The sequence below is a fragment of the Plecotus auritus genome (assembly GCF_963455305.1).
Source record: "Plecotus auritus genome assembly, chromosome: 4".
Classification (NCBI taxonomy): domain Eukaryota; kingdom Metazoa; phylum Chordata; class Mammalia; order Chiroptera; family Vespertilionidae; genus Plecotus; species Plecotus auritus.
The window spans coordinates 96,797,220-96,823,517 of NC_137775.1; the positions used below are offsets into that span (position 1 = coordinate 96,797,220).

At 53.2% G+C, this 26,298-nt stretch overlaps 1 protein-coding gene across 2 annotated transcripts; it reads left to right on the forward strand.

Annotated features, from left to right (window-relative positions):
* The first annotated feature begins 8,570 nt into the window (after positions 1-8,570).
* Positions 8,571-25,561, forward strand: MTCH1 (mitochondrial carrier 1). 2 transcript variants are annotated; one of them, XM_080664860.1, is made up of 12 exons: positions 8,571-8,925; positions 12,738-12,822; positions 15,658-15,764; positions 16,132-16,209; positions 16,605-16,662; positions 17,012-17,063; positions 18,568-18,627; positions 21,111-21,255; positions 23,091-23,138; positions 23,321-23,388; positions 23,630-23,705; positions 24,714-25,561. In XM_080664860.1, the coding sequence occupies exons 1-12, from the start codon at positions 8,605-8,607 to the stop codon at positions 24,783-24,785; spliced, it is 1,170 nt and encodes a 389-aa protein (XP_080520986.1). In that variant the 5' UTR covers positions 8,571-8,604; the 3' UTR covers positions 24,786-25,561. The 2 variants fall into 2 exon arrangements, with proteins under 2 accessions (XP_080520986.1, XP_080520987.1); XM_080664861.1 differs by having other exon boundaries at positions 21,111-21,204.
* The last annotated feature ends 737 nt before the right edge of the window (positions 25,562-26,298 follow it).

The following is a 26,298-nucleotide window of genomic DNA, read 5'->3' on the forward strand; positions in this document are numbered from 1 at the left end:
AGGGGCACCGAAGTCTCCTGAAAACAGAGGAAGGCTTCCTAGCAGAAGCAACATGCAGAGTGAAGGCTGTTAACTCTCCAGGTGGGCAAGGAAAGAAAAGGCACTCAAAACAAGATACGGGCAGAGGGGCCAGGAGCCTGGCCCTGGCAGGCTTTGTCTGCTGAGTTGAGGTGCTTGCAAGGTAAGGGGAGTGGGTACAGAGTTTTAAGCAGAGGAGCCCCTGATTCAATGGGCGTGAACACATCTCCCTCTGAGTGGGGGCAATGTCTGCATTTCAGGGCTGTTTGGGTCCTTGGCACAAATAGCCTCCTGCTTTCTCTCCTTCTCTCTGGTTTCAAGGCCTAAGGACTGAAGAGCTCCATTCCCTGTAGCTCAGTTCTCCCGGGTGGAGACAGAGGGAGCGGGGGAAGCCCCAGCACAAACCAGCACAAACCACAGGGCTGGGCGATCACGTGGCTGGCTGGCCGGTGAGAAAGCTCTGCCCCGGGATGCAAAGAGGGCTCTGTGTGCACACTGGGGGCACCCAAAAGGCCTCTGAACAAGAGCTTTGGGGCAGCAGTGGGCATTTGGGGCTGCCAGGGAGGAAATGCGAGTGTGTGGTGTGCGTGTATATATGGTGTGTATATGTGATGTGTGTGTATACTAGTATGTGGTGTGTGCATGTGTGTGGTGTGTGTATGTGTATGTGTGTATATGCGGTGTGGGTATGTGTGTGGTATATGTATATGTGGTGTGTGCATGTGTGTGGTGTGTGTGGTATTTGCATGCAAGTGTGTGGTGTGTGTACGTATGGGGTGTGTGGTATGTGTGATGTGTGTATAGTATATATGCATGTGGGTATGTGTAGCATGTATGCATGTATGTGCATGGTGTGTGTTGTGTGTGTGATGTGTTTACTATGTACATATATGGGGGTGATGTGTGTGGTATATGTGGTCTATGTGTGGTGTGCATATGTGGTGTATACAGGGATGGGCAAAAGTAGGTTTATAGTTGTAATACAAATAGATAATATAATAATTAATAAACACGCAGGGTGTGTTTCCAGACGGGCAAGGAAATAATACAAGAATAAACTCTGTTTTGCATACTCACAACTGTAAACCTACTTTTGCCAACCCCTGTATGTATGTGTGAGGTATGAGTGTATGTGGTATGTGTATATATGTGTGGTGCATGTGTATGTGGGATATGTATGCATGGCATATGTGTGGCATGCATGTGTGGTGATGTGGTGTGCATGCACATGTGTGCTATGTGTGTATGTGGTGTGTGTGGTGTATGTGAATACATGTGCTGTGGGTGTGTTCTGTATGTGTATGTGTGGTGTGGGTGTGGCCTGTATGTGTGTGGGGGGGTGATGCATGCATGTGTGTGTGTGCGCGCGCACATGCAGGGAATGTCCAGAGGTTCGTGAGGATGTAACTTTTTCAGGGGAGAGTGAGGGCTCCGCAGAGGAGCATTTATCCCCCATAAGCCAAGGCCGGAAGGGACAGGCTGGCTGGGCATGTCCCCTAGGCTCCCTGGTGTCCCCAACTGCCCCTGCCTGCCTAGTCCCAGCCTCAGCCAAGAACCTGCTGAGAGCTTAATGGCCAGTGAGCAGGGGTGACATGGCTCAGGGAAGGTGCCAGCAGCCCACTGAAACCTGCTCCTGCGGCTGGTGTAGCCTTTGCTGCCCCTCCATACCCTCCTCACAGCCTCCCTTTCCCCCTCAGCTCCTACTCCCCCTGGTCTTCAGGAGGCCCGGGCAGGGGCCACACCAGAGTGCCAATGGCAGCCGTGGGCCTTTGTCACCGGCCCCTGACTTGGAGGGAGGAAGCCGGTGAAAGCTAGCTTCCCTCACAGATGAGCCAGGCCTGTCCCCTCCCCAAACAACCAGTATTTCCTCCCCTCGGTCCCTTTGGAGGCTGTGGTCTGCGGTCTGCGAGGGCGAGGGCTGCCCTTTGGGGGGTCTGGGTCCAGCCCACAGGCTTCCTCCTTTCCTCCCTTCACCTTTTCCAGGACGCTTCCCACATTTCCGCTTCTGTGGGCCCTTCCCCTTGGTGGTCTGGGTGCTCCTAAGCTGTATGTCAGTCTGAGGGCTGCAACTACTCAGAGCCAGTCTGCTCCAAGAGGGGCTCAGGGAGGCAAAACCCAACCTCCCTCACGCAGGAGCCGAGCCCGGGGCTGGCCGTCCAGGCAGCCGGTCCCCTTAAAGGTGCAAAGACAGCGGAAAGACAAGGCAGCAAATGTGTCAGTCCTGACGCTAGTGGCCGGAGGACGTCAGTGAAGCCGTAAACAGCTCTGTGTGAACGATCTAGTTTCAAAGTTGGCATTCTCAGGGACTGGGCAAGGCTCGTGCCAGGCCCTGGCACCGGTCCTGCTATTCAGGAAGGACTCAAGGTCACCGGAGAGGCCGAGGCCAACAGCAGGTGGGGCTGAGGGAGGTGTCCTGGGAAACAGGACTGAAGAGGGGGGCCTAGCGTGGGGCTGGACCAACAAACAGCCAATGAGCAAGAGGCAGGAGCTATGCCCCCGGGGGCTGGGAGGGGGCAAAGGGAAGGATGTGTTTCTGGGGAGGAGAGAGGGCCTGTGGAGCCAGAGCCAGGATCTGGACAGGAAGGCGCCAGAGGGAGCCAGCAAAGCAAGGCCAGAGCCCAGGAATGGTGCCAGGCCGTGCCTGAGGAGGCGCCCAGAGCGCAAGCACACTGCCAGTGTACAGGGCCTCACCCCCAGGTCCGGCTCCTTTGATCTCCAAACAGCCATGGCCTTTCTCCAGGGCTGCTGGGTCCCCCACAGCAGCGCAGCTTGCTGTTATCTAGCCAGCCGCTCCGACACCCACTAAAATCCATTCTCCCATCAGAGGGTTGCACACTTCCTTCCTTCCTGCCAGGTTTCTCCCTTCCTCCCTTCTTTCAACAAGTAGCCCTGTGCTCAGAACTTGGGGAAATGTAACAAACTATACTTGTCTCGGTGTCCCCAGGTGTTAGTACAGCACCTGCCACACAGTAGGCCCTTCACAAATCTTTCCTGAGTAGGGAGCAGGACTTTCTGAGCACGGGGGGAGGGGCTCTGGGAAGATGTAGCATCTTCTTTCCTCCATCTTCTGCCCTTTCTGATTTGGCTTCTGTGTCCCCCAACCTCACTGCCCACCCTAACCAGGTTCCAGCAAGGCCCAGCCCTGTCCCTCCCTCATCTCCCAGGGCCCTTGGGGCTCAATGTGAGTGAGCCCCCACCCTCCTCCTTCACCATCCCCCACAGGGGAAATCTGAGAGGTTTGCTGGCTATATGGCCACTCAGCTAGCCTCAGTTTTCATCCATTTTTTTAAATGTTTTTTTTTTAATTGATTTTAGAGAGCGAGGAAGGGAGAGGGAGAGAGAAATATTGATGTGAGAGGGAAACATCAATTGTTTGCCTCCCATACACACCCCAACTGGGGATTAAACCTGAGGCCTGGGTTTGTGCCCTGACCAGGAATTGAACCAGCACCTTTCCGTGCATGGGACGACACTCAACCAACTGAGCCACACTGGCCAGGGCTTCCCGACTTTTTGAAGGCCAACTTCCTTTGGTCTAAATTAGGGATATATCTAGTTTATGTCTCATTAGGCGTCATAGCCCATGGCTTCAAAAACTCCCTGATCTCATTTTCACCAGTTACTCTTCACTTACTCTGCTCTGGACAGGTGCCCTCCTCCTGCCCTCCAATCTACCAGACAAACTTCCACTCAGGGCCTTTGCACATAGTTCTCCGCTCCCTTAATTCAGAGGTCCCCTTGGCAGGAACTGCCAGGGCTGTCATCAGCTAGTGAGCACCCTATTACTTCCTGGGTGGAGGTGGTCCCACACCAGCAAGAAATGGTTGGACTATACCAATGAAGAGCTACTGACAAAGAAGGGAATGATGGGAGGCTGGGAAAATATTCAAAGCCATCCATGGAGGAAATGCTCAAACTCTGGATATTTTTGCATTAATAACAGCCAGCAATTATTGAGCAGGTGGTTCTGTCACTCTATCACATTCCTTATCCCCAGTTCTCATTGCACACCCGGGGAAACTGAGGCTTAGAAAGCCTCTAGGGCTGCACAGCTGGGAGCAGCAATCCCAGGACTCAGCAAGACCCCTTTGACTCCAAATAGCATGTTTCCTCCATCAGGTAGGCTGTTTCCAGATCAGTCAGCAACTGTGGAGCCCCAAGGCTGGGCGTGACCTGGAGAGTATAATCTCGGGGGAAAAGTGATGAGCTTTTAAGGAAGTGCTGTCTCCACCAGAGGTATGAAGAAATGGAGGAGGAAGATCAGAGTGAAGCTGGCATCAGATGGCCCTGTGGCTCACAAGGCAGTCTGGTGCCCACATTGAGTGTGCATCAGTAGATGTGGGCCAACAGCTGCTGAAAGCTTGCTTTCTTCATAGACCGTGCATCCAGAAGGCCTTTGTGGCACCAGCAATCTCAAAGAGACTGGCCCACCTGGCAGCAGCCCCTGGAGGCGCAGAATCATCACTCTGGACACTGTCCATTTTCTTTCACCTCCACTTGAGAGTGTAGGTGTCAGACTCCGGCAGATCTGCCTCTTACTAGCTCTGCCTCTTATTAGCTGTGCGATCCGTATTAGCTGGGCAAGTTATATAACTTCTTTGGGTCTCTGTTTCCTCACCTGTGGAATGAAGATGATCACCACAACCCACCTCATCTGTATATATAAAAGGCTAAGTGACCATCCAATCGGTAGCTATGACGTGCACTGACCACCAGGGGGCAGATGCTCAATGCAGGAGCTGCCAAGCTGCGGTGAACTGCCCTCTCGCAATCTGGGACCCCTTGGGGGATGTGGGAGAGCTGGTTTTGGCCTGATTTCCCTCAGGCCAGGTGGAGGGACCCCACCTGCCGGAGGGACCCTGCTCACTCTGCAGATGCCCTTCGAGCCGCAGCGCCGCCCCAGGTGCAGCCAGCTGGGGAGGGACCGCAGGAGGTTGGCTCCAGGGGGTGTCCAGCCATCTCGCCCAGTCCCACTCCGCCGGCCACCTTCTAATTAATTTCCTTTCAATGTGCACGAATCTGTGCACCGGGGCACTAGAGTTGAAATAATCAATGGAGTTAATACAGGTAAAGCCAGTAGCAACCTTGTCTGGGAGGACCAGGGACCTGTGCAGGCAGGCCTCACTTCACTTAGCAGAAGATTCCCTGAATATAGGACAGCTGGTTGAATTTAGCTCTTAAAACTGCTCAGTAGAATCCTACGTGCTTTGGGGAAGGGTGGGGAGCAATGGGGGCAGGGATGCCAGAACCTAAAATTGGTTCCTTTTGCAGCTTGGTCTCTGGGTGGAGTTGATGTCTGGGTATGGGACCCTAGGGGTCCAGACAGAAGGAAGTCCAGTGCTCCCTACCCCTACCCAGTGCAGCCAGAATGTTCTCACCCAGAACTAGTAAACTGGGAACCTACATCCAGGCTTTACACCAGAGTAAAGTCTCCTGACACCTGCTGTGCCTCCCCGTCCCCAGGTGAGGCCTGAACTCTCATGCTGACCTTGACATCAGCTCAAGTCCACTCCTGACCTGATTAGCTTTTGTATTCTCTTTTCATTAGTTTCCCATGGGGTTCCAGGGACGGTGGTTTATATCCTTGGCAATAAAGTCTACAAGAGTCATAGTTCTTGTTCATTTCCTGCTGTTGTTGGATCCTAGTTTGGGGCATATAGGTCTCGCTAAAGTTCTCATTCTGTAAGTGGCGTTACCACAAATTTTAACTTTGTTCAAATTACTTTTGCTTTTTCATATATTTTCTTGGAAACATTTAGTGGGTTCCTGCCATGTGCCAGGCGCTGTGCCAACCATGAATAGGACAGTCCCTGCACTCCAACAGGGGAGACTAACAAAGCAGAAGCCACAGCACAGTGGCAAGCACTCTGCGGTGGTGACTGCGGACGAACCACGGGGCGGGGCGGGGGCACCAACCAGCCGAGACAACTGCACACACACAGCCAGCTGCCCCACGGAGTGAACTCTGAGCAGGCTTTCCTTTCATTCAGCCATTGCAGGGAGCATGCGTCCATTTCCAGACCATCTGTGGGATTCCTTTTCAAATACACCTGTTCTTTTTTCACAGTGTCTTTTCCTTTTTTTCCAATACTTTCTATTCTTTATCCTTTTTTTTCTTCACTTGAAAACTTCATTTTCTCCCTTAAAGTTTCTTTGAGATTGCTCTTTATGTGAAGTTCCCAGGAGTAGAAAGCTTCCTGTTTTGGCCTTTCACTGTCGTGATGGGATGTGTTTTTGAGTGGTTTGTAATTTTCGGTTGTGAACTTTTCTCTCTTGGTGTTCCGATGAGACCTGGGTTGTGGAACTATAGCCATAGTACAGTTACATATTTGCTTCTGTTCGGTTTCCTAGGTGTCTAACTGCTTGAACTGACCTATTTTTACTTTAATGTCTTTGCTTAGGGAAATTATTCAATCACTTAAAAAGAATTTACTGGACATTAACTGCAAGTATATCCCCGTATTTGGTGCTGTGGAAGATACAAAATGATGCAAGACAATACTATGTGGCCGCCTTACATGGAATTGTCTGAAAGGACCAAATATACACAAAAAGTTAGGTAACCATGTAAGGCAGAGTCAATGACAGGGCTAACAGTGGACCCACAGTCAAGGTCAGAAGGAAAAACAGACAGCTGGGGAAAATGGGGAGGAAAAGCCAGAGGGGAAAAGGTTTGTGCAAGGAAGTTACAGAAATCTGACTTGCGGGTGGAGAGTTAGTGTGCCACAGTAATGTTAGCTGAGGCTGTGGATAAACTTCACTTTAGGGGCCCTGTGGGGAAAAAGCCTAAATCAGGCAAAAGGAAGTCACTTAAAATGTTCCTAGGGTGGGAGGTAGGTTTAATGAAAGTTGTGTTTGAAGGAGAAAACAGCGTAACCTGACTGGGAATGGAATCCAAGACCCTTTGGTGCAAGGGAGGACACTCCAACCAACTAAGCTACAACGGCCAGGGTGGGCTAGGAGGCTTTGCAGTGATTTAGACCAGAACAAACCTGGATTAGGGAAGCCAGCACGGGGAAGAAAGGGAGGAAGGGAGGTAGGCTACCAAGACTGGGATGTGGAAGGTGTTACAGACTCCAAAGGTTTCCTTAAAGCAGCGGTCGCCGACCTTTCAGACCTCATGGACCATCAGTGGTCCGCGGACCACCGGTTGACAACCGCTGCTAGAGTATTTGTCAGTAGTGACTTTTTAGTTAAGGAAGGGAGTTGGGAAGGGCAGACTGCTAGAAACCTGGACTAAATGGTCAGAAGACAGATGTCTATTCTAAAGAACTTGCTCGCAATGAACACAGGGTAAGTACAGGCAAAGGGCCAGGTACCCCACTGCTGTGTTCCTGCAGACTCTGAGCTACCCGATTCCTTTCCATTTAAACCAGTGGTTCTCAACCTTTCTAATGCCGCGACCCTTCAATACAGTTCCTCATGTTGTGGTGACCCCAACCATAAAATCATTTTCGTTGCTACTTCATAACTGTAATTTTGCTACTGTTATGAATCGTAATGTAAATATCTGTGTTTTCCGAAGGTCTCAGGCGACCCTGCTAGCGGTTCTCAACCTGTGGGAACTTTCCCTGAGCACCTTCACAAGCAGCAGGCGGTTCCAGGTGTCCTTGCAGGGGTGGCACTACAAACAGGTACAGGGCACTTGCTGTAATAAATACAGTAGGTCCTCAACTTACTCGATAACAAAACTGATTTTACCATAGGCTAATTGATATAAACAGGAGGTCAGTTCCTATGCATCTCATCAATGTTATAACAAAGAGAAATTGAAATTGAACAAAATGTTAGTAGAGGACCTGCTAAGCCTTCCTCTACGGGTGTTATGAGGCTTATACTGGAGTTAACATGGTGCAAAGCACCTTCAAATGTGTCTGGCACAAAGTAAGTGCGATTTTAGGGCCAATTATGATTTCATTCTTATTAACTAAAGGTTAGACTATAGCACCTACGGTAGCAGGCACAGTGCCTGCGTATGCTCACACTGAACGACTGATTAGAACCTCCGGATCTAGTGATGGAGACTGGCCAAGAACTTTAGAGCAAAACACATTTTCCAACCGTGGGCCCCAAGGGAGGTTCGCGAAGGCTCAAGTGCAAAGGAGGCTGAGGGCGACTGGGTCGGGTCTGGTGCGGGAGGCAAAGGGGAGGACGGTCTGAGACCGTAGAGCTGTAGCCCGGCAGCCGGAGGCCTCGCAGGCCGTTCCGCCCAGGATCCGGGCCGAAAAGGGGCGGACGGAGACCTGCAGGGAAAACTCCCGAAGCCCGGACCGGGTTTAGCAACGCCGCAGACCATATTGGGGACGTCTGGCTTCCAGAACCGCCAGCCCCGCCCCCGCCGCTCACGGGTATCTCGGGAGAGCACCCGAGCCTGTGGAGGCCACCCAGGCCCGAGCCCGCTACCCGGGCCGCCGAGCGGGGAGCCAGACTCCAGCCCGGCCGGGAAGCGCGTCCAGCGCGTATTCCCCGCGCACTGCCCTCCCGTGATCCCCTGCGGCTCCGCCGCGGCAGGGCACGGCCTCTGACGTCAGCGAGGGGCGGGGCGCCATCATCACGTGATGGGGAGTGACCTCGCCGGCCGGCGCCATGGGGGCCTCGGACCCGGAAGTGGCGCCCAAGGCTCGCGGCGGTGCCGCGGGGATGGCGGGAGCCGGAGCTGGAGCCGGAGCGCGCGGCGGAGCGGCGGCGGGGGTGGAGGCCCGGGCTCGCGACCCGCCGCCCGCGCACCGCGCACACCCGCGCCACCCTCGGCCTGCGGCGCAGCCCTCCGCCCGCAGGATGGACGGCGGCTCCGGGGGCTTGGGCTCTGGGGACAACGCCCCGACCACCGAGGCCCTTTTCGTGGCACTGGGCGCGGGCGTGACGGCGCTCAGCCACCCGCTGCTCTACGTGAAACTACTCATCCAGGTGGGGGCCGGGGGCGCTCACGTGAAGGTGACAGGCCTTGATCTGGTCAGATTGGGGCGGGGGGTCGATGGCGACGGATTTGGGGAGAGGGGCGGGGGCCGAGGGTTTGGTGGGCCGCAGCAACGGGAGAGGGGGAAGGCAGGAGGGTTTGGGGGATGCAGGGGCACAGGTTTGAGGGTGTAGGAGAGGGGGCGAAGGGGTCAGAGCGACAGATTTGGGAGAGGATGGAAGGAACAAGGAGTTTTGGAGGTGCAAGGAGAGGGCGATGGGATAGAGACGGATTTCTTTCGGGGATGAAGGAAGGGAGGCGAGAACTTAGAATAGAAAGGAAGGGGCATATTTGGGGGTGAGTGAAAAAGCAACAGATTTGGGGGAGGGGCAGGAAGTTTTGGCGAATGGGTGAGAAGGAGAATTGGGGGCCAAGGCAAAATATTTAGAAGATGAGCACATATTTAGGGTGAAGGGAGCAAGAGCTCTGGCTTTGATAGGGATGGATTTAAGACAAAGGACGGCGGGCGGGGGGCCTTGGCCAAAAATTAAGAGCGGAGAAAGGCCTCAGACTCCAGGAAGGAGGGGCGGGGCAATGGAACCACTGGTGATGGAATTTGGGAGAGGGGAAGGCGGAGAATTTAGCAGGAAATGGGGGGCTCTGGATCTGATAGCGACGACAGATTTGGTGGGAGGAGGGGAACATAGGGCGACGCAGTGGGGGAGGGGACTGTGGCGTTTTGTCTGGAGAGGGGGAGCGAGGAGGCTTTTAGGGGAAAGGATGACGCATTTAGAGGAGAAAATGGAAGTCACGGTGGGGGTCGGGAGATGGGTCTCAGCACTTGTAACGGGGGGGGGAGGGGCTGAAGGGGTTTGAAGTATTGGAATTAGGCAGAAAGGGTAGTTGGGACATAAGATGACAGGATAGAGAGACTGGCAGAAACTGAGGCGGAGGTAGGGATGTCTGGCACTGTGCCATGCAGGTGCACTGGGTTTTCTGGTGCTGGCCAGCAATGCCTTGCAGCGGAAGCAGGCTCCTTGAGAAAGGGAGAGATTGAATTGGAAGGAGGCAGGGTGGAGGGATGCATATTTGGCCGAATTAGGTGGGGGTAACCGAGATGGGCACTGTTTAGATGGGGGTGGTTCAGGCCTGAAGATTTAGCCTAGAATTTTCCAGTTAAGAAGAGTGGGCAGGGGGAGATAAAAATTGAGATGGAGACCCAACCAAGATTTGAGGTTTGATTTGAGTTGAGGTGAATGGGTGTCAGATTTACTGTCTTTATAATTGTACTGACAGTGGGAGATACCATTGGAATAAAAGGGACTTGAATGGATAAGAGTAATTGAAATCAGACTTGGAGTAGAGGGCATAAAGGGAATGGGGTAATAGATTTGGAGGCTATGACATGGTACCTGAGACGTGAAGTAAGGGTACTGGGAGCTGAGTTTTGGCTGCTGGAGTGAGATTGGGTGAGGGCTGGGATTTTAGAGTGGCAGATAGGAGGATCTGTGGAGTGGAGGATGCTGGAGTATAGGAATAGGGGGGGTGCTCCAAGGAAAGGAAGTGGGAAGTGGCTTCATCATTTGGACCATTGTAGATTTGGTTTGCAGGTTTGAGAAGAAGTTGAAATAAGGGTGATTTGAATAGAGAATTGGGAATAAGGGAGAATGGGGAATTGGGGAGCAAAGGGAGGCTAAACGGTTTGAAGAACTGGCTGGTAGGGAGGTGGCCTATCCAATTTGAACTCAGCTGGTCCTGAGTATAGCATACTTTAGGGTGAAATTTTGATGGGCATAGCTTAGGAATCAGTAACATTTTGTAAAAAGGTAGATACCAGTTTTGGGGGTAACAGGCTTGGAGTGGCAGATTTGGGGTAAATAAGAGCGCAGTGCCTAAGATCAGGGCTCGTGGGTGTTAGCTTTCAGGATTTGGAGATTGAAGGGGATGGACTAACTCTGCCAGAATCTGATACAGAGCCACAGCTCTGGACTGGGTTCCCAGAATTGGGGATGAAATTGGGTAAGTATGACATGGGCTCAAATAATGAAATTTTGAGGGCAAGGGGAATAAGGGTGAAGTATGGCCAGTGTGCCTTTGATAACCCAGGTGGAAGTTACAAATATAGACTCAGTAGATTTGGAAGCTATGGGGACATGAGGTGAAGGGACACAGCATATTTAGGGGTGAAATTGGAATCAATAGAACTCCCAAATTGTTGTGACTAGACTGGATAAGACAGCAAAAGAGCATAGCTCAGACTTGGAGTAGAGAGGATAAAGGGAATGTGCCTGTGTAAGAGGAAAAATCAAAACAAAACTCAAAACCTTTGAGCTTTTAACCCAAGGGAATGAATGTGTAGAAGGGGAAGTCTAACTGCCTAGGTCAGCTGGTTCATCCCTTTTCTCCAGCTCCCCTGGGATAGACTTTTTTAAAAAAAGAAGGTCCTCATCCAGAGAAGCTTTCTTATTTTACAATCAGTAATATGTCATGTAGCTCAGAATCCCATCCATAAGAGGCAGCGTGACCTTTCAAAAACCCTAAGGCAAAGAAGAAAGGGAATTGACCCAGGAAAGCACTAGAAGCTTCCTAGTTCAGTTTTTAAGGCAGAGCTCCCAATCCTGCCATTTCTGCTTTCCACATTTCAAGAGTTGCTCCTCTGCCTGGTGGCATGGCTCAGTGGTTGAGCGTTGACCAATGAACCAGGAGGTCACAGTTCCATTCCCGGTCAGGGCACATGCCCAGGTTGCAGGCTTGATCCCCAATGCGGGGTGTACAGGAGGCAGCTGATCAATGATTCGCTCTCATCATTGATGTTTCTATCCCTCTCTCTCTTCCTCTATGAAATCAATAAAAATATATTTATTTGAAAAGAAAAAGTTGCTGCTCTGGTTCACGGGTCCACAGACTCAGTTGGCCTGCTTTGAGGAACAGGGCTGCTGTCACAGCCCCCTGTCAAGGAAGAAGACTTCTCACACCCCACTTAGGTGCTGGTCTCCCGGACACCCTGCCTCCTGCCTGGCAGCAGAGAGTCTCCTCAATTGGCAGCATAGCAAACAACCTCACCCCTCAGAAAGACCCCACTTCCTCACGGGGTGTGGGTGGCTTGGTCCTTCACCTACATGAGGTTAACATATGTAACAGCATCTACACAGCAAAAGTGACCATAGCCCCTGGAAATGCGGGCACATTCTGTCACAAGGATATGGGTGATTGAGATTAGAAAACAATTGAGGAATTGTTTGAGGAGCAGCTGGGATTTGAGGTGGCTGCCTGCTCTGCCTGAGAATGAGAGGGACAGATCTGTTGACATCTTCTGTGGCTGCGGTAAGAAATTCAAGTTGTGGGTGACCTTTGGAATGGGTTACTTGGAGCTGAGCTGTCTGAAGTTTGGGGTGCGATTTGGATGTGCTGTGTTTTGGTGTTAACCACATTTAGAATTGAGACTGGACTGAAGTTTTTAACCTGGAGATGACAATAAACTGAGATTTATTCTGAGATGAGCATGCGATTCAAAGTACATAAAAATAGGGGATTTTGTCCTGGGGATATCTGGAATTTGAAGGTAATAATGTTGGGCGATGGGGGTGACTTGGATAGTGGTAGGGTGGTATCTGGGACTAGACATTTCTGTTCATTGGGAGATTCATGATCCTGATGGTTATAGACACTGATGAAATTTCTTTTATGTTTTGATGGGGAAAACATCGACAGGAACAGCATTAGAATTTGTGGGGAAAGAGTTAGAAGCCTGGGAAGATGAGAAGCAGTGAGGCTGAGTCAGCAGTGGAATCTGACCTTCCTTTTGTATTTGTTGATTCTGAAGGTGGGCCATGAGCCGATGCCCCCCACCATTGGGACCAATGTGCTGGGGAGGAAGGTCCTCTATCTGCCGAGCTTCTTCACCTACGGTGAGTGTGCTTCCTAGGCAGGAACGCCCACACCGACAAAAGAGAAGCATCAAGTGGCGAGTAGGCCCAGCTGGCCCTGGGGAACACATGGGCAGCATGGCACCCAGAGTCAGAGCTGGCATGGAGGAGGGGGATCCCAGAGTGTGGCCTGAGGCAGCAGGGTGTTGGGGTGAGAGCAGGTGAATAATACAGCTTTGGTCCAGATCCTCTACCTGGCAGCAGGCCAGGTGGGGGGGCGGGGAAAGGGGGGCAGACAGGTGCTCAAGGGAGGAGCCAGTCACGACACTGGTCCCTGTCATCCCTGCCCCCAGGTTGTGCCTGGAATGGGAGGGGGAGGGTGGGCAGTGAGGTGTCCTTTGCCTTCTGAGCAGTCCAGCCCTGCTACTAGCTTTTTTGCTTTCCTGCTGCTATAGCAGGAGGCCTGGTTCTTTTTCTTCTTTCTTCGTCCTCTTTCCTTTGTGTTCCCTGGGCATGGAGCCAACTCATTCTGGCATCTCCACCCACTGGGTATAGACCAGTGCATGGTGAATCTGGCTTTACCTGTGGTGTGCCCTGACCAGCCGGGTGAGCTGGGGCACGCAGCCTCACTGCCCTGGCCCACATTCCTCTGCAGAGTGGCACCAGCATCTTCATGCCTGGCCCTTCACACACCCCTCCCCATCCTGTCCCAAGGTCTCTCCACCAAGAAGCCCACCTGGCTGCCTCTGCTGCTCATCCCCTGGCCCGTGGGCACCAGCTGCCCAAGATCTTTTCAAGCCCCCTATGGCTGTCCCTCTCCCAGTCCCCACCCTCATAGGGTGATCATGATGGGGACTTGCTTTAAATGTGCCCTTGTTGTCTAAGTTCACAGCCAGCCTGATCCCCTCATGCCTCCTCCACCTCTGCTCTTATCTGTTTGGTCATTCCAGAATGTTCTCTGAAAACCTTTGTTTCTACTGAATAACTTGGGGCTTTGCCTCCTGTCCCCTTTTTTTCACTTCATACACTGCTGGTAGAATCTGAGGTCACGTTTCTCTTTCAGTCTTGCCGCCATGGTGCTGGGCACAGTCTGGGGCCAGTCAGAACGTGTCATTTTGTGGGGAAATGTGTTCTTATTTGTTTTTACTTAAAGATTGTCAGTGTGGGGGAGGGGAGATCAGCATGAGGAAGGCACCCCCTGAAGTACAGTGAGGCTGGTGACACAGTCAACACTGGGTCTGTGGGAAGCAGGGTGTGGGCTGCCAGCCCCTCCCTGGGGTGTCTCTGTATGGCTGGGCACCCTCCAGCCATGCGAGGGACTAGAGGTAGAGCCCAGACGGGCTTTATTCATGTCACAGTCATTCCCGAAAGGACTCAGGAGAGGGGATCTTGACTCACTTTATCTCTGCTTGCGAAGGTGAACAGAGTTCTAAGGTGCTCCCCACCCCGGTTTACATGAATGGTGTTTCCATCCGGGTGTTGTAGCAGATGCCCATTGGGTGTTTCCAGACACCACATTGCTCTCCCATGGGAAGAGGCTCGGCTATGTAGATGCCTAGAGCCTGTCTAGACAGCATCTACTCCCCCTGTCGTGGTGAAGGTGTAATGGGTGAAGGTGTAACGCAGAGAGAACTTCCTGGAGAGAGTTCCAGGGACTGCAGAACCCCTGCAACCAGCGGGGAGGAGAGAGGGCGGGGCTTTGGGCCCAGCATGGCCTCTGTGGGCATTTTGCATGCCTTTCTCTGCTCTCACTTGTTCATTCTTCATCTCAGAGGTGGGGGAAGTGGGGGTCCCTAACTCCTTTTTCGCTGGTGAGCAGGTGAATAGAAAGAGGTTGAGTGCCTCACTGGAGATCACACTTGTTTACCTTGCCTCCCTCTCCCTCTTACTGACTGGTGCTCCCCTCCCCCAAAACAAACCTCCCTTCTGCCCACTCTGAAGCCAAGTGTCTGTGTCCTCCCTCCTCCACCACCCCCCCTTTCCCCAGCCCCACCCATCTCAGGAAGCAAGTGTGCAGGTAACAGGTGCTGCAACCTGGGAAAGCCCGCTGGCAGTGGCAGTGGACTGCTGGGTGGCAGACAGGTTGCAGAGAAAGGCCAGACAAGCCAGTTCCTGCCACTGTGAGGCGCTGGAGAGCTGAAGTCGTGGGTCTGAGGGGAGCATTGTCTGAGAACGTTCTGCCAGCTTCCAAGTATGCAGCTTTGTAAAAGTACAGCGGCTTTTTGAACAGTTTAAAAGTTGATATTAAAGAAAACAACAAAACATTAAAAAAGCGATCCTTTCAGAGACCCCAGTGAAGAAGCACGGACTCACAGGTGGGCTCTAGCTCCCTGGCTGCTGACCTTTTTTTCTGTAAAATAGATCCTTGGTGCCTCTGCTTTGGTTCCTTCTCCACTTGCATGTCCTCTCCCATCTTGATTAATAAATGCCACCAGGGGCCAGGTGGGGTCCCCGGGCATGCCCAGCGGACACTCTTGAGCCTCTTCTGGGAGCTCTTCCTTTTTCTTTTTTCTTCCCTTGGGTTGCAAACTTTATTATTGTCTATGGGAACTCTACCTTCTTCCCTTTCTTCTTTCCCCTGAGAAAAACATTTTTTTATGAACAACAGAACTGGTTTCTGGGTTGCAACACTGAAGTTGCTGAGTTGAAAACTAGAGCTGAGTTTGCTAAGTAGATTTGTCAAAGCTAAAAAAGGAAATACGTGAACTTGTTTGTCAGAAATATGTTTTGAAGGCTTTTACACAAAGGAATGGGCTAGAGAAGAAATTGGTGGGGCCTGGTGGCTTCCAGGCTCCTGGACAGATCTCCCCTCCGTGACTATGACTTCGGAGTGGGTGTCTGGGCTGGCGTGACACTGCCACCCCTGCTTCCTTTTAGCCAAGTACATTGTGCAAGTGGATGGGAAGATCGGGCTGTTCCGAGGCCTAAGCCCCCGACTGATGTCCAACGCCCTCTCTACCGTGACCCGGGGCAGCATGAAGAAGGTGAGGCCCGGTGAAGTCAGCAGCAGTTGCCAAGGTTCCCCTGAGCTCCCGGCCACCCCAGAGGCAGCCATGTGCACTGGTCCAGCTGCCCCCCCTTCCCAGACTGGTCGGGCCTCCACCCCAGCACCATAGCCAGGCTCCAAACCCTGGTGGCCCCACTCGTTGGTCGGGAGGGTTCCTGCCCCACAGTCTTCCTGCTTTCCCACGGCTGTGACACCAGGCTCCAGCCCTGGGGGTTACCTGAGGCTGGCCCAGCCAGTGGCCACTGCAGAGAAAGTGGTAGGAGCTGCTTCCTGCCATCTCTGCCCCACGAGTTACAGTAAGAGGCACTGTAATTTGCTTGGCCCTCCTTTGTGTTTTGTCTCAGGTTTTCCCTCCAGATGAGATTGAGCAGGTGTCCAACAAGGACGACATGAAGACCTCTCTGAGGAAGGTGGTGAAGGAGGTGGGTGTTGGAATTGGAGAGGGAGAGGCCCTGGGAGAGGAGTGGGGTTATTTCTCACTGTCAAGTTGGACAGGTCTTTGAAGAGGCTCAGAGTTGGGTCCTCATGCTTGCATGGGAGGGGTGACATGGAAGGCCAGTGTTGGATACTGCAGGGAGCCCCAGAAAGCCTTCAGCTGTTTTGGGGCCTGGCCTTGCCCCAGCAGCACTCCTGGGTGGTGGGAATTGGAGGTGGGCAAAAGTGGGGCCACCTGAGGCAGACTGACCCCATGTGGGGGCTGTGGGATCTCAGGTTGTGCCCCATATGAGCTCTTAGCTCCGCAGCAGTGTCAGTTCCAGAGGCAGGCCGGACTGAGTGGTTGCCAGGGTTCCCCTGACCCCCCTCTGCCCTCTTGCAGACCTCCTACGAGATGATGATGCAGTGCGTGTCCCGCATGCTGGCCCACCCCCTGCATGGTGAGCTGCTCCACTGGAGACCGCAGCGCAGAATGGGATGGCCCTCATGGACTGTAGCTGGGCAGTGGTAGACATACGGGGAAGGGGCAGTGAGGTGGGAGTATTGCGTTTCAACCCTACTGAGGAGAGATTGGCCGGGAGTCCTGTCCAGAGGGAGCTGAGGCTCTTCCCAGGTAGAAGACGGGGTGCCATGGCCATGGGGTGTGCTGGGAAGCCCAAAGGCCCTTTGCCCCCACTCTGTGACCCAGGCCATGATGTGCAGGGGCCACTCCAGTGGGCACCCCACAGCTGGCTGTCCTGGGCTCTGTGTTTGCGTCATGTCACCTCTGTGTGTTTTCTCTTTCCTCAGTCATCTCAATGCGCTGCATGGTTCAGTTTGTGGGACGGGAGGCCAAGTACAGGTGGGTAATTCTTTTTGGGACTGAGAAGCATGGCCTCGTCCCCATTCTGAGTCTGCGAGGACAGGCCATGCTGGGCTAGTCACTGCCTCTTCTCAGCCTTGGCTCTAATGTGCTGGCTTCAGAGGAACTGGTAGTGGCCTCCATAGTCTGTGTCCAGGGGCCTATTCTCAATGTCTCTTGTCCGGGCTGCCCGGGACGGGCCTGGGTGCCCTGCAGAGAGGTGCGTGGGCTTGGGGTTGGTTTGGATTAGGAATCCTGGCACCAGAGCTGATTCTTTACTTAGGACTGAAACAGGGTTTCCTCCTGCCCCCTAGGTTATGCCCTAAGGTTTTCTCCACTGTCCTAGCACCTGCTCACAACTCGTTTCCTCCTCTGTCCACTGCAGCTGATTGCCAAGTGCTCACTTCGTATCTGCGTGCCGCACTGCGCAGGGGGCTGGGGCAGAGGTGTGCTGACACAGCCCTTCCCTCCGGCATTATCCCTCCCTGCCCCTCAGAGGCTCAGTCAGGACAGGAGACGGATCCTGGATGCCTGTGACAGGAGGACACACCTCTGTTACCTTCTCTAATTCTCATTTCCTGGGTTCAGTTGCTTTCTGCTGCTGTCCTGGGGGGTCACTGCCCCAGGAAGCTTGGCTGCTATGGGGCCTCATTTTGGGTTCACTAGTGGGAAATTGGCCCATTCCCCCAGACTGAAATGTGAGCTTGGCAGACGGGACCAGGAGTGGCCGTGCCACTGTTCTGAGGAGAAAGATAGTGGGGCCTGGAAGGGCTCGTGCCCTGGAACCAGCACTAGCCAAGGCTTTGGCTCCCACCATCTCTTTTTCTCCTGGGCCACTGCCGCCTGAGGCTTTGCAGAGCCTCATGTAGGACAGGCCACTTGGCTTTGCTAGCCAAGGTCACAGGGGTTGCTCTTGAGCCTCCTTTCCATTTCTCACCTAGAAGCCCGTCTAGTCTCCTGCAGGCCGTGATGAGCGCCAGTCCCCAGGCTTCTTGCTGGGGAGGGCCAGATGCCTTTCCCAGGCTGCCTCTGGGCGGTCTGCTGCAGGGCCTCCTGCTGCAGGTCTCTGTGTTCCTCCTCTGCCTTCTGGGAAAGTAAATCTCGCCACTTGCCACTCCACCTGCTCTCACTCAGGCTTCTCTACCAAAAGGTTGTTCAGCCAGAGATAAGTCTAGGGCCAGGCAGAAGTGCCCATCATGGTGCCATAGCCCAGGCTGAACGGTTTAGTCCTAAATTCCAGACCCACAGAAAACAGTACTTGCTAACTGCTGAGTTCTGCTCCAATGCTGGTAGGGTTTCTCCAGTTTCTGAACTGGGTAAATACCCTTTCACCCCCAAACAAGAGCTCTGTCATCTCCACTGGGTTCTGCCTGGAAACAGAATTTCCCCTGCCCATCCCAGCCAGGACTCCATGGCTCTGAGCAGCAGTGGGGAGGGTGGAGGGTAGAGGGATGGGCTTCTCCAGATGACGGTGACTTCTAGCCCTGTCTTGCTTTCTTCACAGCGGCGTGCTGAGCTCCATTGGGAAGATTTTCAAAGAGGAGGGGCTGCTGGGATTCTTCGTGTACGTGAGTTTATACCCCCAAAGCTGGCCACGGGCATGGCTCTGCTAACAGGCTCACTCAGCCTCTCTGGCCGCAGCTGCTGGCCTCAGTCTAACCCCAGGCCCCACTCCTGCCTGAGTAGCTGTACTTCACAGCGCGTTCGAGCTACACATCGTCTGGACCAGAGCTGTGCAGGCTTGTCCAGACACGGCCCACACAGAGATGGTACTATTTGTTCAGTGCTGACTGCACTGGCCACCCAGGCCCTGTCCATTTGCCAGGGCTGGAGGTGGGCATGGGGCTGGGCATGAGCCAGGGCACTCTATCGTCCTTCGTTTCATTGCTGAAAAAATGACTGACAATCTGTGCCATGCACTGAGGACCGAACACTGACAGCTCCCAGTGACAGCATTTCTGAGTTCTTCCCATCTGACATGTAGGGAATTTCACATAACAATTCCTATTTCTGGCTTCTTTTAAAAAGTCAGAAAACCTGGCCCTGCTCGACCTGTGTTTGTGCAGAGTACCTACCAGCAGGGCACACATGCTCCCAAGGACCACAGACCCTCTGCCTTCACACCCACCTTACTTTACCTGTAAAGAAAACACCAGACAGAATAATCTATAGATGGAGCCCAAAAGCCGGGCCTGACAAGTGTCATCTGTTTTGCCTTTTAAGGTCTAGGCAGTGACATGTATGTACAAAATACAGGCTCTCTATTTACTCATATTGTGGTTTTATAGTTGGCCACATGTTTTCATTTATAATCCAATGTAACCAAGAAACAACTCCGTGTGTGCGCGTGCGTGTGGGTGTGTGTTTCATCAGGAGGTGATGTTTGCCCCCAGGGACGTTGGTACTGCCTGGAGACATCTTTTGTTGTCCCAGCTGGTATGCAATAGAGGCCAGGGCTATTGCTAAACATCCTGCAGTGCAGAGGGCAGCCCACAACGAAGGCTTATTCAGTCCTAAATGTCAATAGTGCCAAACCTTGACTTATGTACACACACACATTTTTATATATACACCCATGCATATATGCATATACATGAGCAAATACATGAGTAAATATTTGCCCACGTGACTGGTATATCAGACTTTAAAACACTACGCATCACCACCTCTGGTGTTTTGGTTTTTTTAAAAATATATTTGTATTGCCCTAACCGGTTTGGCTCAGTGGATAGAGCGTCGGCCTGCGGACTGAAGGGTCCCAGGTTCGATTCCGGTCAAGGTCATGTACCTTGGTTGCAGGCACATACCCAGTAGAGAGTGTGCAGGAGGCAGCTGATTGATGTTTCTCTCTCGTCGATGTTTCTAACTCTCTATCCCTCTCCCTTCCTCTCTCTAAATCAATAAAATATATTAAAAAAAATATGTATATTTGTATTGATTTCAGAGAGAAAGGGGGAGAGAGAGAGAGAAACATCAATGATGAGAGAGAATCATTGATTGGCTGCCTCCTGCACACCTCCTACTGGGGATCGAGCCCACAACCTGGCATGTGCCCTTGACCAGAATCGAACCTGGGACCTTTCAGTTTGCAGGCTGAGATTCTATCCACTGAGCCAAACCAGGTAGGGCACCTCTGGTGTTTTCCACACTCACTGTATAGTGTTATTCTGGTGTGTGACTAGGACTCCTGTTGGGTCACTTAACCTTTGGGTTCTCCTTATCTTCACGTGGGTGTGGAATAGGTGACACATGCAGATGTTACAGTTCTCAGAAAGCACCAAAGGGTACGTGTGGAGAGGTCACCTGAGCGCAGGTGGAAGCAGCATGATTAGAAATTGCATTCACGAGGTTCATTTTGTTAATATCCCTCATAACATAGATGTGTTGCATCTAATTCTTGTGAACTTTCGAAGTATTTTGAAATTCGATTTTTAAAAACTCAAAAATCATAATTCTACTTCCCCTCCCAAGAGATAGCCATTTTTCTGGAAATCTTTTCAAGTCATTCCCTATCTAAACAAGCACATTAAAAACCACCCGCACACGCAGAACCCCAGATCCTCAGTGCTGTATCTGGGGGAAGCCTCCTCTCTGCTTGCTTTAAAAGGTCAGTGCTTGTGAAGCTTGCTTGGTTGTGAACATTCTGGGGGAAGACAACATGCATTGAGCAGTGTTTTGTGAGAGTTGGTTAGGTATCAAGACCAGGAGAAAACTACCAACGTGTAGGCACTCTTTCATAATCTGTGTTGAAAATCCCAGATTTAGCAAAATTCACATCTTGAGGCCCAGCTTCTGTGGTTTGAAAACACTTGTGAAACCAGAAGCTAATCTGGTATAGACGAAGCACATAACCCCCAGCCCTGGAGAAAGGAGGGTGCCCTCCTGTGTGCATAGCCGCTGGCCCCGTGGCCCTGCAGGCTTCCTGCCTGAGGCATTGGATGTGCTGAAGTTCGGAGCTTGGAACATCCCTGCTGCTTCCTGGGTGTGGAGCCCCCAGGAAATGCTCCCCTCCCTACCCGGCTCATCTTTGCTCACCTTGTTTTTTAGTGGTTTAATCCCTCACCTCCTGGGAGATGTGGTTTTCTTGTGGGGCTGTAACCTGCTGGCCCACTTCATCAATGCCTACCTGGTGGATGACAGCGTGAGTGACTCCCCAGGGGGGCTGGGAAACGACCAGAATCCAGGTTCCCAGGTTTGTTGGAACAAGGACTTGTCCATCTTTCTGTGTACCTCTGATGCCCAGGGTCTGGGGCAGATTCAAGGACTTTGGGGTTCTGAGTGTCAGGCCCCAAGGGCTAGAGAGGGCCTCTGGGGGAGAGATCTGAGAGAAGACCTCTGTTGTCCCCAGGTCAGCTTTGCCTCACTCAGACTAGAAACCTGGAGTTTATGGAATGCCCGTCCCTGGGCAGCTTTAAAATAAGAAATCCTAGCTTATCTAAGGCTGTGTGAGTTATGACCCAACTAGGGGTCAGGAAACAGAATATAGACCGACTCCCAGCAACCCTTTAACTCCTGCTTAGTGTTTTATGCTTTTAAAACCCTTTTCTGAACATTATGACATTAGTTCCTGAGAACACCCCAGTTGTGAAGGGAGCAGGGCAGGTATGTCATCCTGTTTCACAGATAGTTGAGACCCAGAGATGGAAGGGCTCTCCAGAGGCACTTGGCTGGGATAGACAGGGCTGGGACTAAGTCCTTCCCTGTGCCAGGTAGGGGTGCTCCCCCGCCCCCTTGTGGTTTTTCAAATCAACTAGGAAGTGTGCTATCCAGGAGCATCCCAGTATTGTGCTCACAGTGGCCCACACACTTGCTGTACACAGACCTCAGCAGTTGGGTCAGGCATGCGGAGGCCTTGCCTTCTAAAAGGCACCAAGAAGAAAGGAGTCTAAGGACCTGATGGCTTGACTGATTCTGTCTGAATCAAGATGAGAGTTGGGGAACAGTGATGGGTGGGGGTTCCTGGTAGCCAGCCATTGTAACAGCAGGGATTGCCAACCCCAGGAAGGAAGGGGAGGGCTTAGGGACCTGTCTACCAGGATCACTGGGGGGTGGGGGTGGAGGGTGTCATAGTCTACATGTGTCTGTGTCTGGGCAGTTCTGTGTGTGGGCATGTGCCTGGTGGGCAGTGCCCCGCCCCCACTGAGAGCCTCTGCTCATGGAAATTGTCGGTCTTATTGGCCTTTCAAAGTGAGCGAATTCAAATGGCCCCTTTCTCAGGGCCTTGTGGGTGGGGGAGCTGCTGCCATCTCCTGGCAAGGCTGGGACAGCTGAGATGGGGGGTATCCCACAACTGATCGGTTCCCTCTAGGTGGGCAGGTGTTTGACCAGGGGCTGCTGCATTTAGCCTCCAACAACAGCAGTTAACAGCTCCATTGAAAGTACTTTTTAAGTGCTTTTCTGTGTGGCTTAAAGGCTAAGATGAAGCTGCCACTTGGGCAGAGGGCTGAGCAGACCTGCATCCAGGGGTGCAGGGCATCCATCTGTTGGGATGGCCATGCCACAGGATGCTGAAGGTTAGGTAGTCCCCTTTTCTGGGCAAGGTTGCGGTCTGAAGAGGGCAGGAAGCCCAGGCTTCCCCCCATTTTGCTATAGGACAGATTTTGTGCCTGGGTAGTTCAGGTGGCTGGCTGTCTTCTAGCCGGTGAGCACTTACTGAGCACTGTGTGCCAAGCCTCAGACACTGATCAAGGCAGGCACAGGCCAAGCCCTCGCAGCTCACAGCCAGTGGGGTTGCACAGGCCAGCAGCCAGGGATCCCCTTGCCTGGCCTTCACTCCTCACCGTCCCCAGCAGGACCACGGGAATCCCTTCAGTCTGGCTATCCCACTCCTGCCTCCCAGATCTTCTTGTGGCTCTGTTCCAAGGCCATGGAAGCTGCTGGCAGGCCCCGAAAGTGTGCACAGGGGTGTGTGAGGCAGGGTGCGATCAGGGTGAAAGGCCAGGACCAGGCAGCATGGCAGGGTTCTGCATGTGTGATGTGTGCATCCTGAGTTATCCGTGGCAAACTGGTCTTCCTTTCTGTCTCCAGTTCAGCCAAGCCCTGGCCATCCGCAGCTACACCAAATTTGTGATGGGGGTAAGTCAAGTCAGCCACCCTTCCCACTGCCCCAGGGGCCTGGGAGGGGTTTGGGAAGGCAGCTCTGGTGGTAGCTGGGGGCCGGCCGTGGTGTAGGATGTTGGCACAGTGTGCCCCTGCTCCCTGGGCCCCGGTGGGGCTGGCAAGGGGGTCACTGACACGCAGGTCTCCCTGGGTTTCAGATTGCAGTGAGCATGCTGACCTACCCCTTCCTGCTGGTCGGTGACCTCATGGCTGTGAACAACTGTGGGTAGGTGTGCACCCTTCCACCAGGCACTTTGCCAAGGCTGCTGGGGCACCCAGCTGAGCCTGTCCAGCACTCTGCCCCCTCCCATCTAGGCCTGACGTCCCACCTGGCACCCTGGCTCCCCTTTGGGATGACTGGTTCGGGATGTGGGTAGTGGCAGTGCCAAGCCATTCCTTCTTGGGGTCTTTCCTTGGTGATCACCACCAGGGCTCTCTGGGTCTAACATGCTCCCCTTCCCTGGCAGGCTGCAGGCCGGGCTCCCCCCCTACTCCCCAGTGTTCAAGTCCTGGATTCACTGCTGGAAGTACCTGAGCATGCAGGTGAGCAAGCTCCCAAAGGCGGTCTTCCCATTCCCACACGTCGAGCCAGCCACATGGTTTTGTGGGTGCTTCATTGCATGGAAAGATAAGGGTTGCCATGGAATCCAGTGTTGTGAGGAGGATAAAGAGAATGTAAATGTAGACTTGGTTTAAGACATTTAAATTGGCTTTTCACTTTATTTTAGGATTTGAGGTAGTTAGATCTGAGTTCTTTTCTTCAACTCTTAAAGACTTCTAGATCAAATGTGAGGGAGCCATGGGGAGGTGGCACACACCATCTTACACCTTGAATAAGACGCTGGAAATGGAGCCGTGGGGTTGAGGCCAGCTCCTGCCAGGCAGCTGGCGTACTGGAGGCCGAGCCCTCTTGCGGGACACCCTGGTGTCCAGGAGAGCCTGAGGGTTGACCTGGGCCACATGGTGAGCCTGGTGAGGGGGGCAGTCTTAGGGTTTGGTGTTGCATACCCAAGCACCTTTCTACTGGCTGGAGCCCTTAGGCCCCCAAGTCAAGGTTCCGGGTGTCTAGGGCAGATCTTTGCCTTCCTAGCCTTGATTTGCCTTGTGAATGGGGCAGTGCCTGGCGAGCAGCCCGCACAGGTGCTGACCTTGGGTTAGTGAGAGGACAGACGGGAGGGACGCAGCGAGGCAAGAGCCGGGTGCAGTTCTTCCCAGTGACCCAGTGCGTTCCCTGTGCATCTCATCCTGTGGGCATTGGAGGAGCCCCGGACCACTTGGGCTCTGAAGCCAGAAGGACCCTTCTCTTTGGGGGGGTGCTTACTGAGTAGCCCATCAACAGTGGACACCCTGTGGCATGAAGTGGCCAATGAACCACTTCAGCACAGGGCAGGTTGTGACCTTGCCCTTGCCCTTCAGGAATGCAGCCTAGGCCCTCCCTGACCCTGAGCTCTGAGCTGCTGGGCCCTTCTTTGCCTCACACAGGCCTTGCTCGGGGGCAGGATGTGAAAGCCGGCCTCCCCCTCACTGACCCGACTGTTCCTTCCCATCCAGGGCCAGCTCTTCCGCGGCTCCAGCCTCCTTTTCCGCCGGGTGTCATCAGGATCGTGCTTTGCCCTGGAGTAACCTGAATCACTAAAAACCGCGGCTCAGCCTGGCCACCGCGGGTGGGGCCTGATCAGCTTGGGCCCTTGTAAGACAACTCTAACCCTGCAACACCTAGATGTGCTGCAGCCCAGCTGGGCTTCGGCGTCCATGTTTGCCCTGTGTCTGTCCAGAAGCGGGGTTGAGTGGGGTGAGGCTGCATCCAGGGATCGTCACCTGTTGGGCCTGGGGAAGGTGGGGCAGGGCTGGAGAACGGGGTGGCGGGGGAGGAAAAGGGGGCCCAGGCTTCTCAGAAGCAGAATCCCCGTGCTTCACAGATGTGCCAGGTCTGCCTGTTGCAGGTCAAAATGCTGCAGAGGCCCAGGTTGGATGGGAAAAGGCTTTTGATGTCAGGTCCCACACCACTCACCCCCAGTTAGCCCCAGCTCCCCCTGCAGCTCAGCTGGGAGCACCGTCTCCTGCTTGTAAATAGGGCGTGATCCCCTGCCACCAGCCACCATCATGCCCAGGCCTGTGCTAGAAGCTGTGGCTAGGTTCTGCCTGTTTTCTCAACACTACTTTTCTGATGGCAAGGCAGCACCTTCTGAATGGGAAATCATGTGGCCGCTCAGAATGTGTACCTCATTGAATGCACACCTGCTTAATGGTGACGCCTTGTGAGCGGGATCTGGTTCCCTGTGCACTTGTGAACACCCAGAAGTTAGGCAGATCAGTGTCTCTAGTCGTACCCAGTTTAAAAGTCCCTGGTATGATTTGACCGTTTCTTCCTCAAATAAATGTACTGGTGGTGATTTGAAGTTTTGTGGGGAGTCTCTTACATTGATCTTTCTCAGTTTTTGGTGTTTGTGTGAGGATGTGCTATAGAGTGGCAGGGCTGAGGCAGCGCAGCCTGGGTTTAGAAGTGCCAGGCTCGGTGTAGATCAGCCACCTGGGGTGGTGGGGTGGGGTGGAGATTGGGGGTGGTTTCTGAATCAGACTGGCCAAGATGCCATTCACAGATCAACAAGCAGTGCGTAGGTCTTTCACTAGGGAGACAGTCCCTTTAAAGGCTTCCCAACTTCCAAAGGTGTTCCTCCCAAACCCCTGACTCATCTCTGCACCATCTGTGGGTGGCGTTTGCAGTTTTTACTGAGTCATTTGGTGTAGTCACATGGTGACAGCAGAAGGGGCTGGTGTGGGCCCAGCTGAAGCACCAAGCCCTGTTTCTTCCGTTGACTTCTGCCCAACGCCGGGGTCTGGAGACAGGCAGAACTTAACAATGGGTGGTCCTGGCCTAGGACCTGGCAGTCTGGCCTGCTTCCTCCGTGTTTCTTGCCCTTGCTCTAGCCTGTGGTCTGGTGACTTTGGTCATGTCCTCACAGGTGCAGGCGGCTCACCCCCAGGGAAGGCCCTGGGGTGCTTTTGCAGGACTGGTGTTCCAGTGGCCTAGTAATAGTTGACTGGAGAGCAGTTTATTATGGATCCTTGTTCCCCAAGAAGACATGTCTCAGTGGGTGTCCTGACTCACTTTGGACGCTAACAGTAGCAGGGAAGG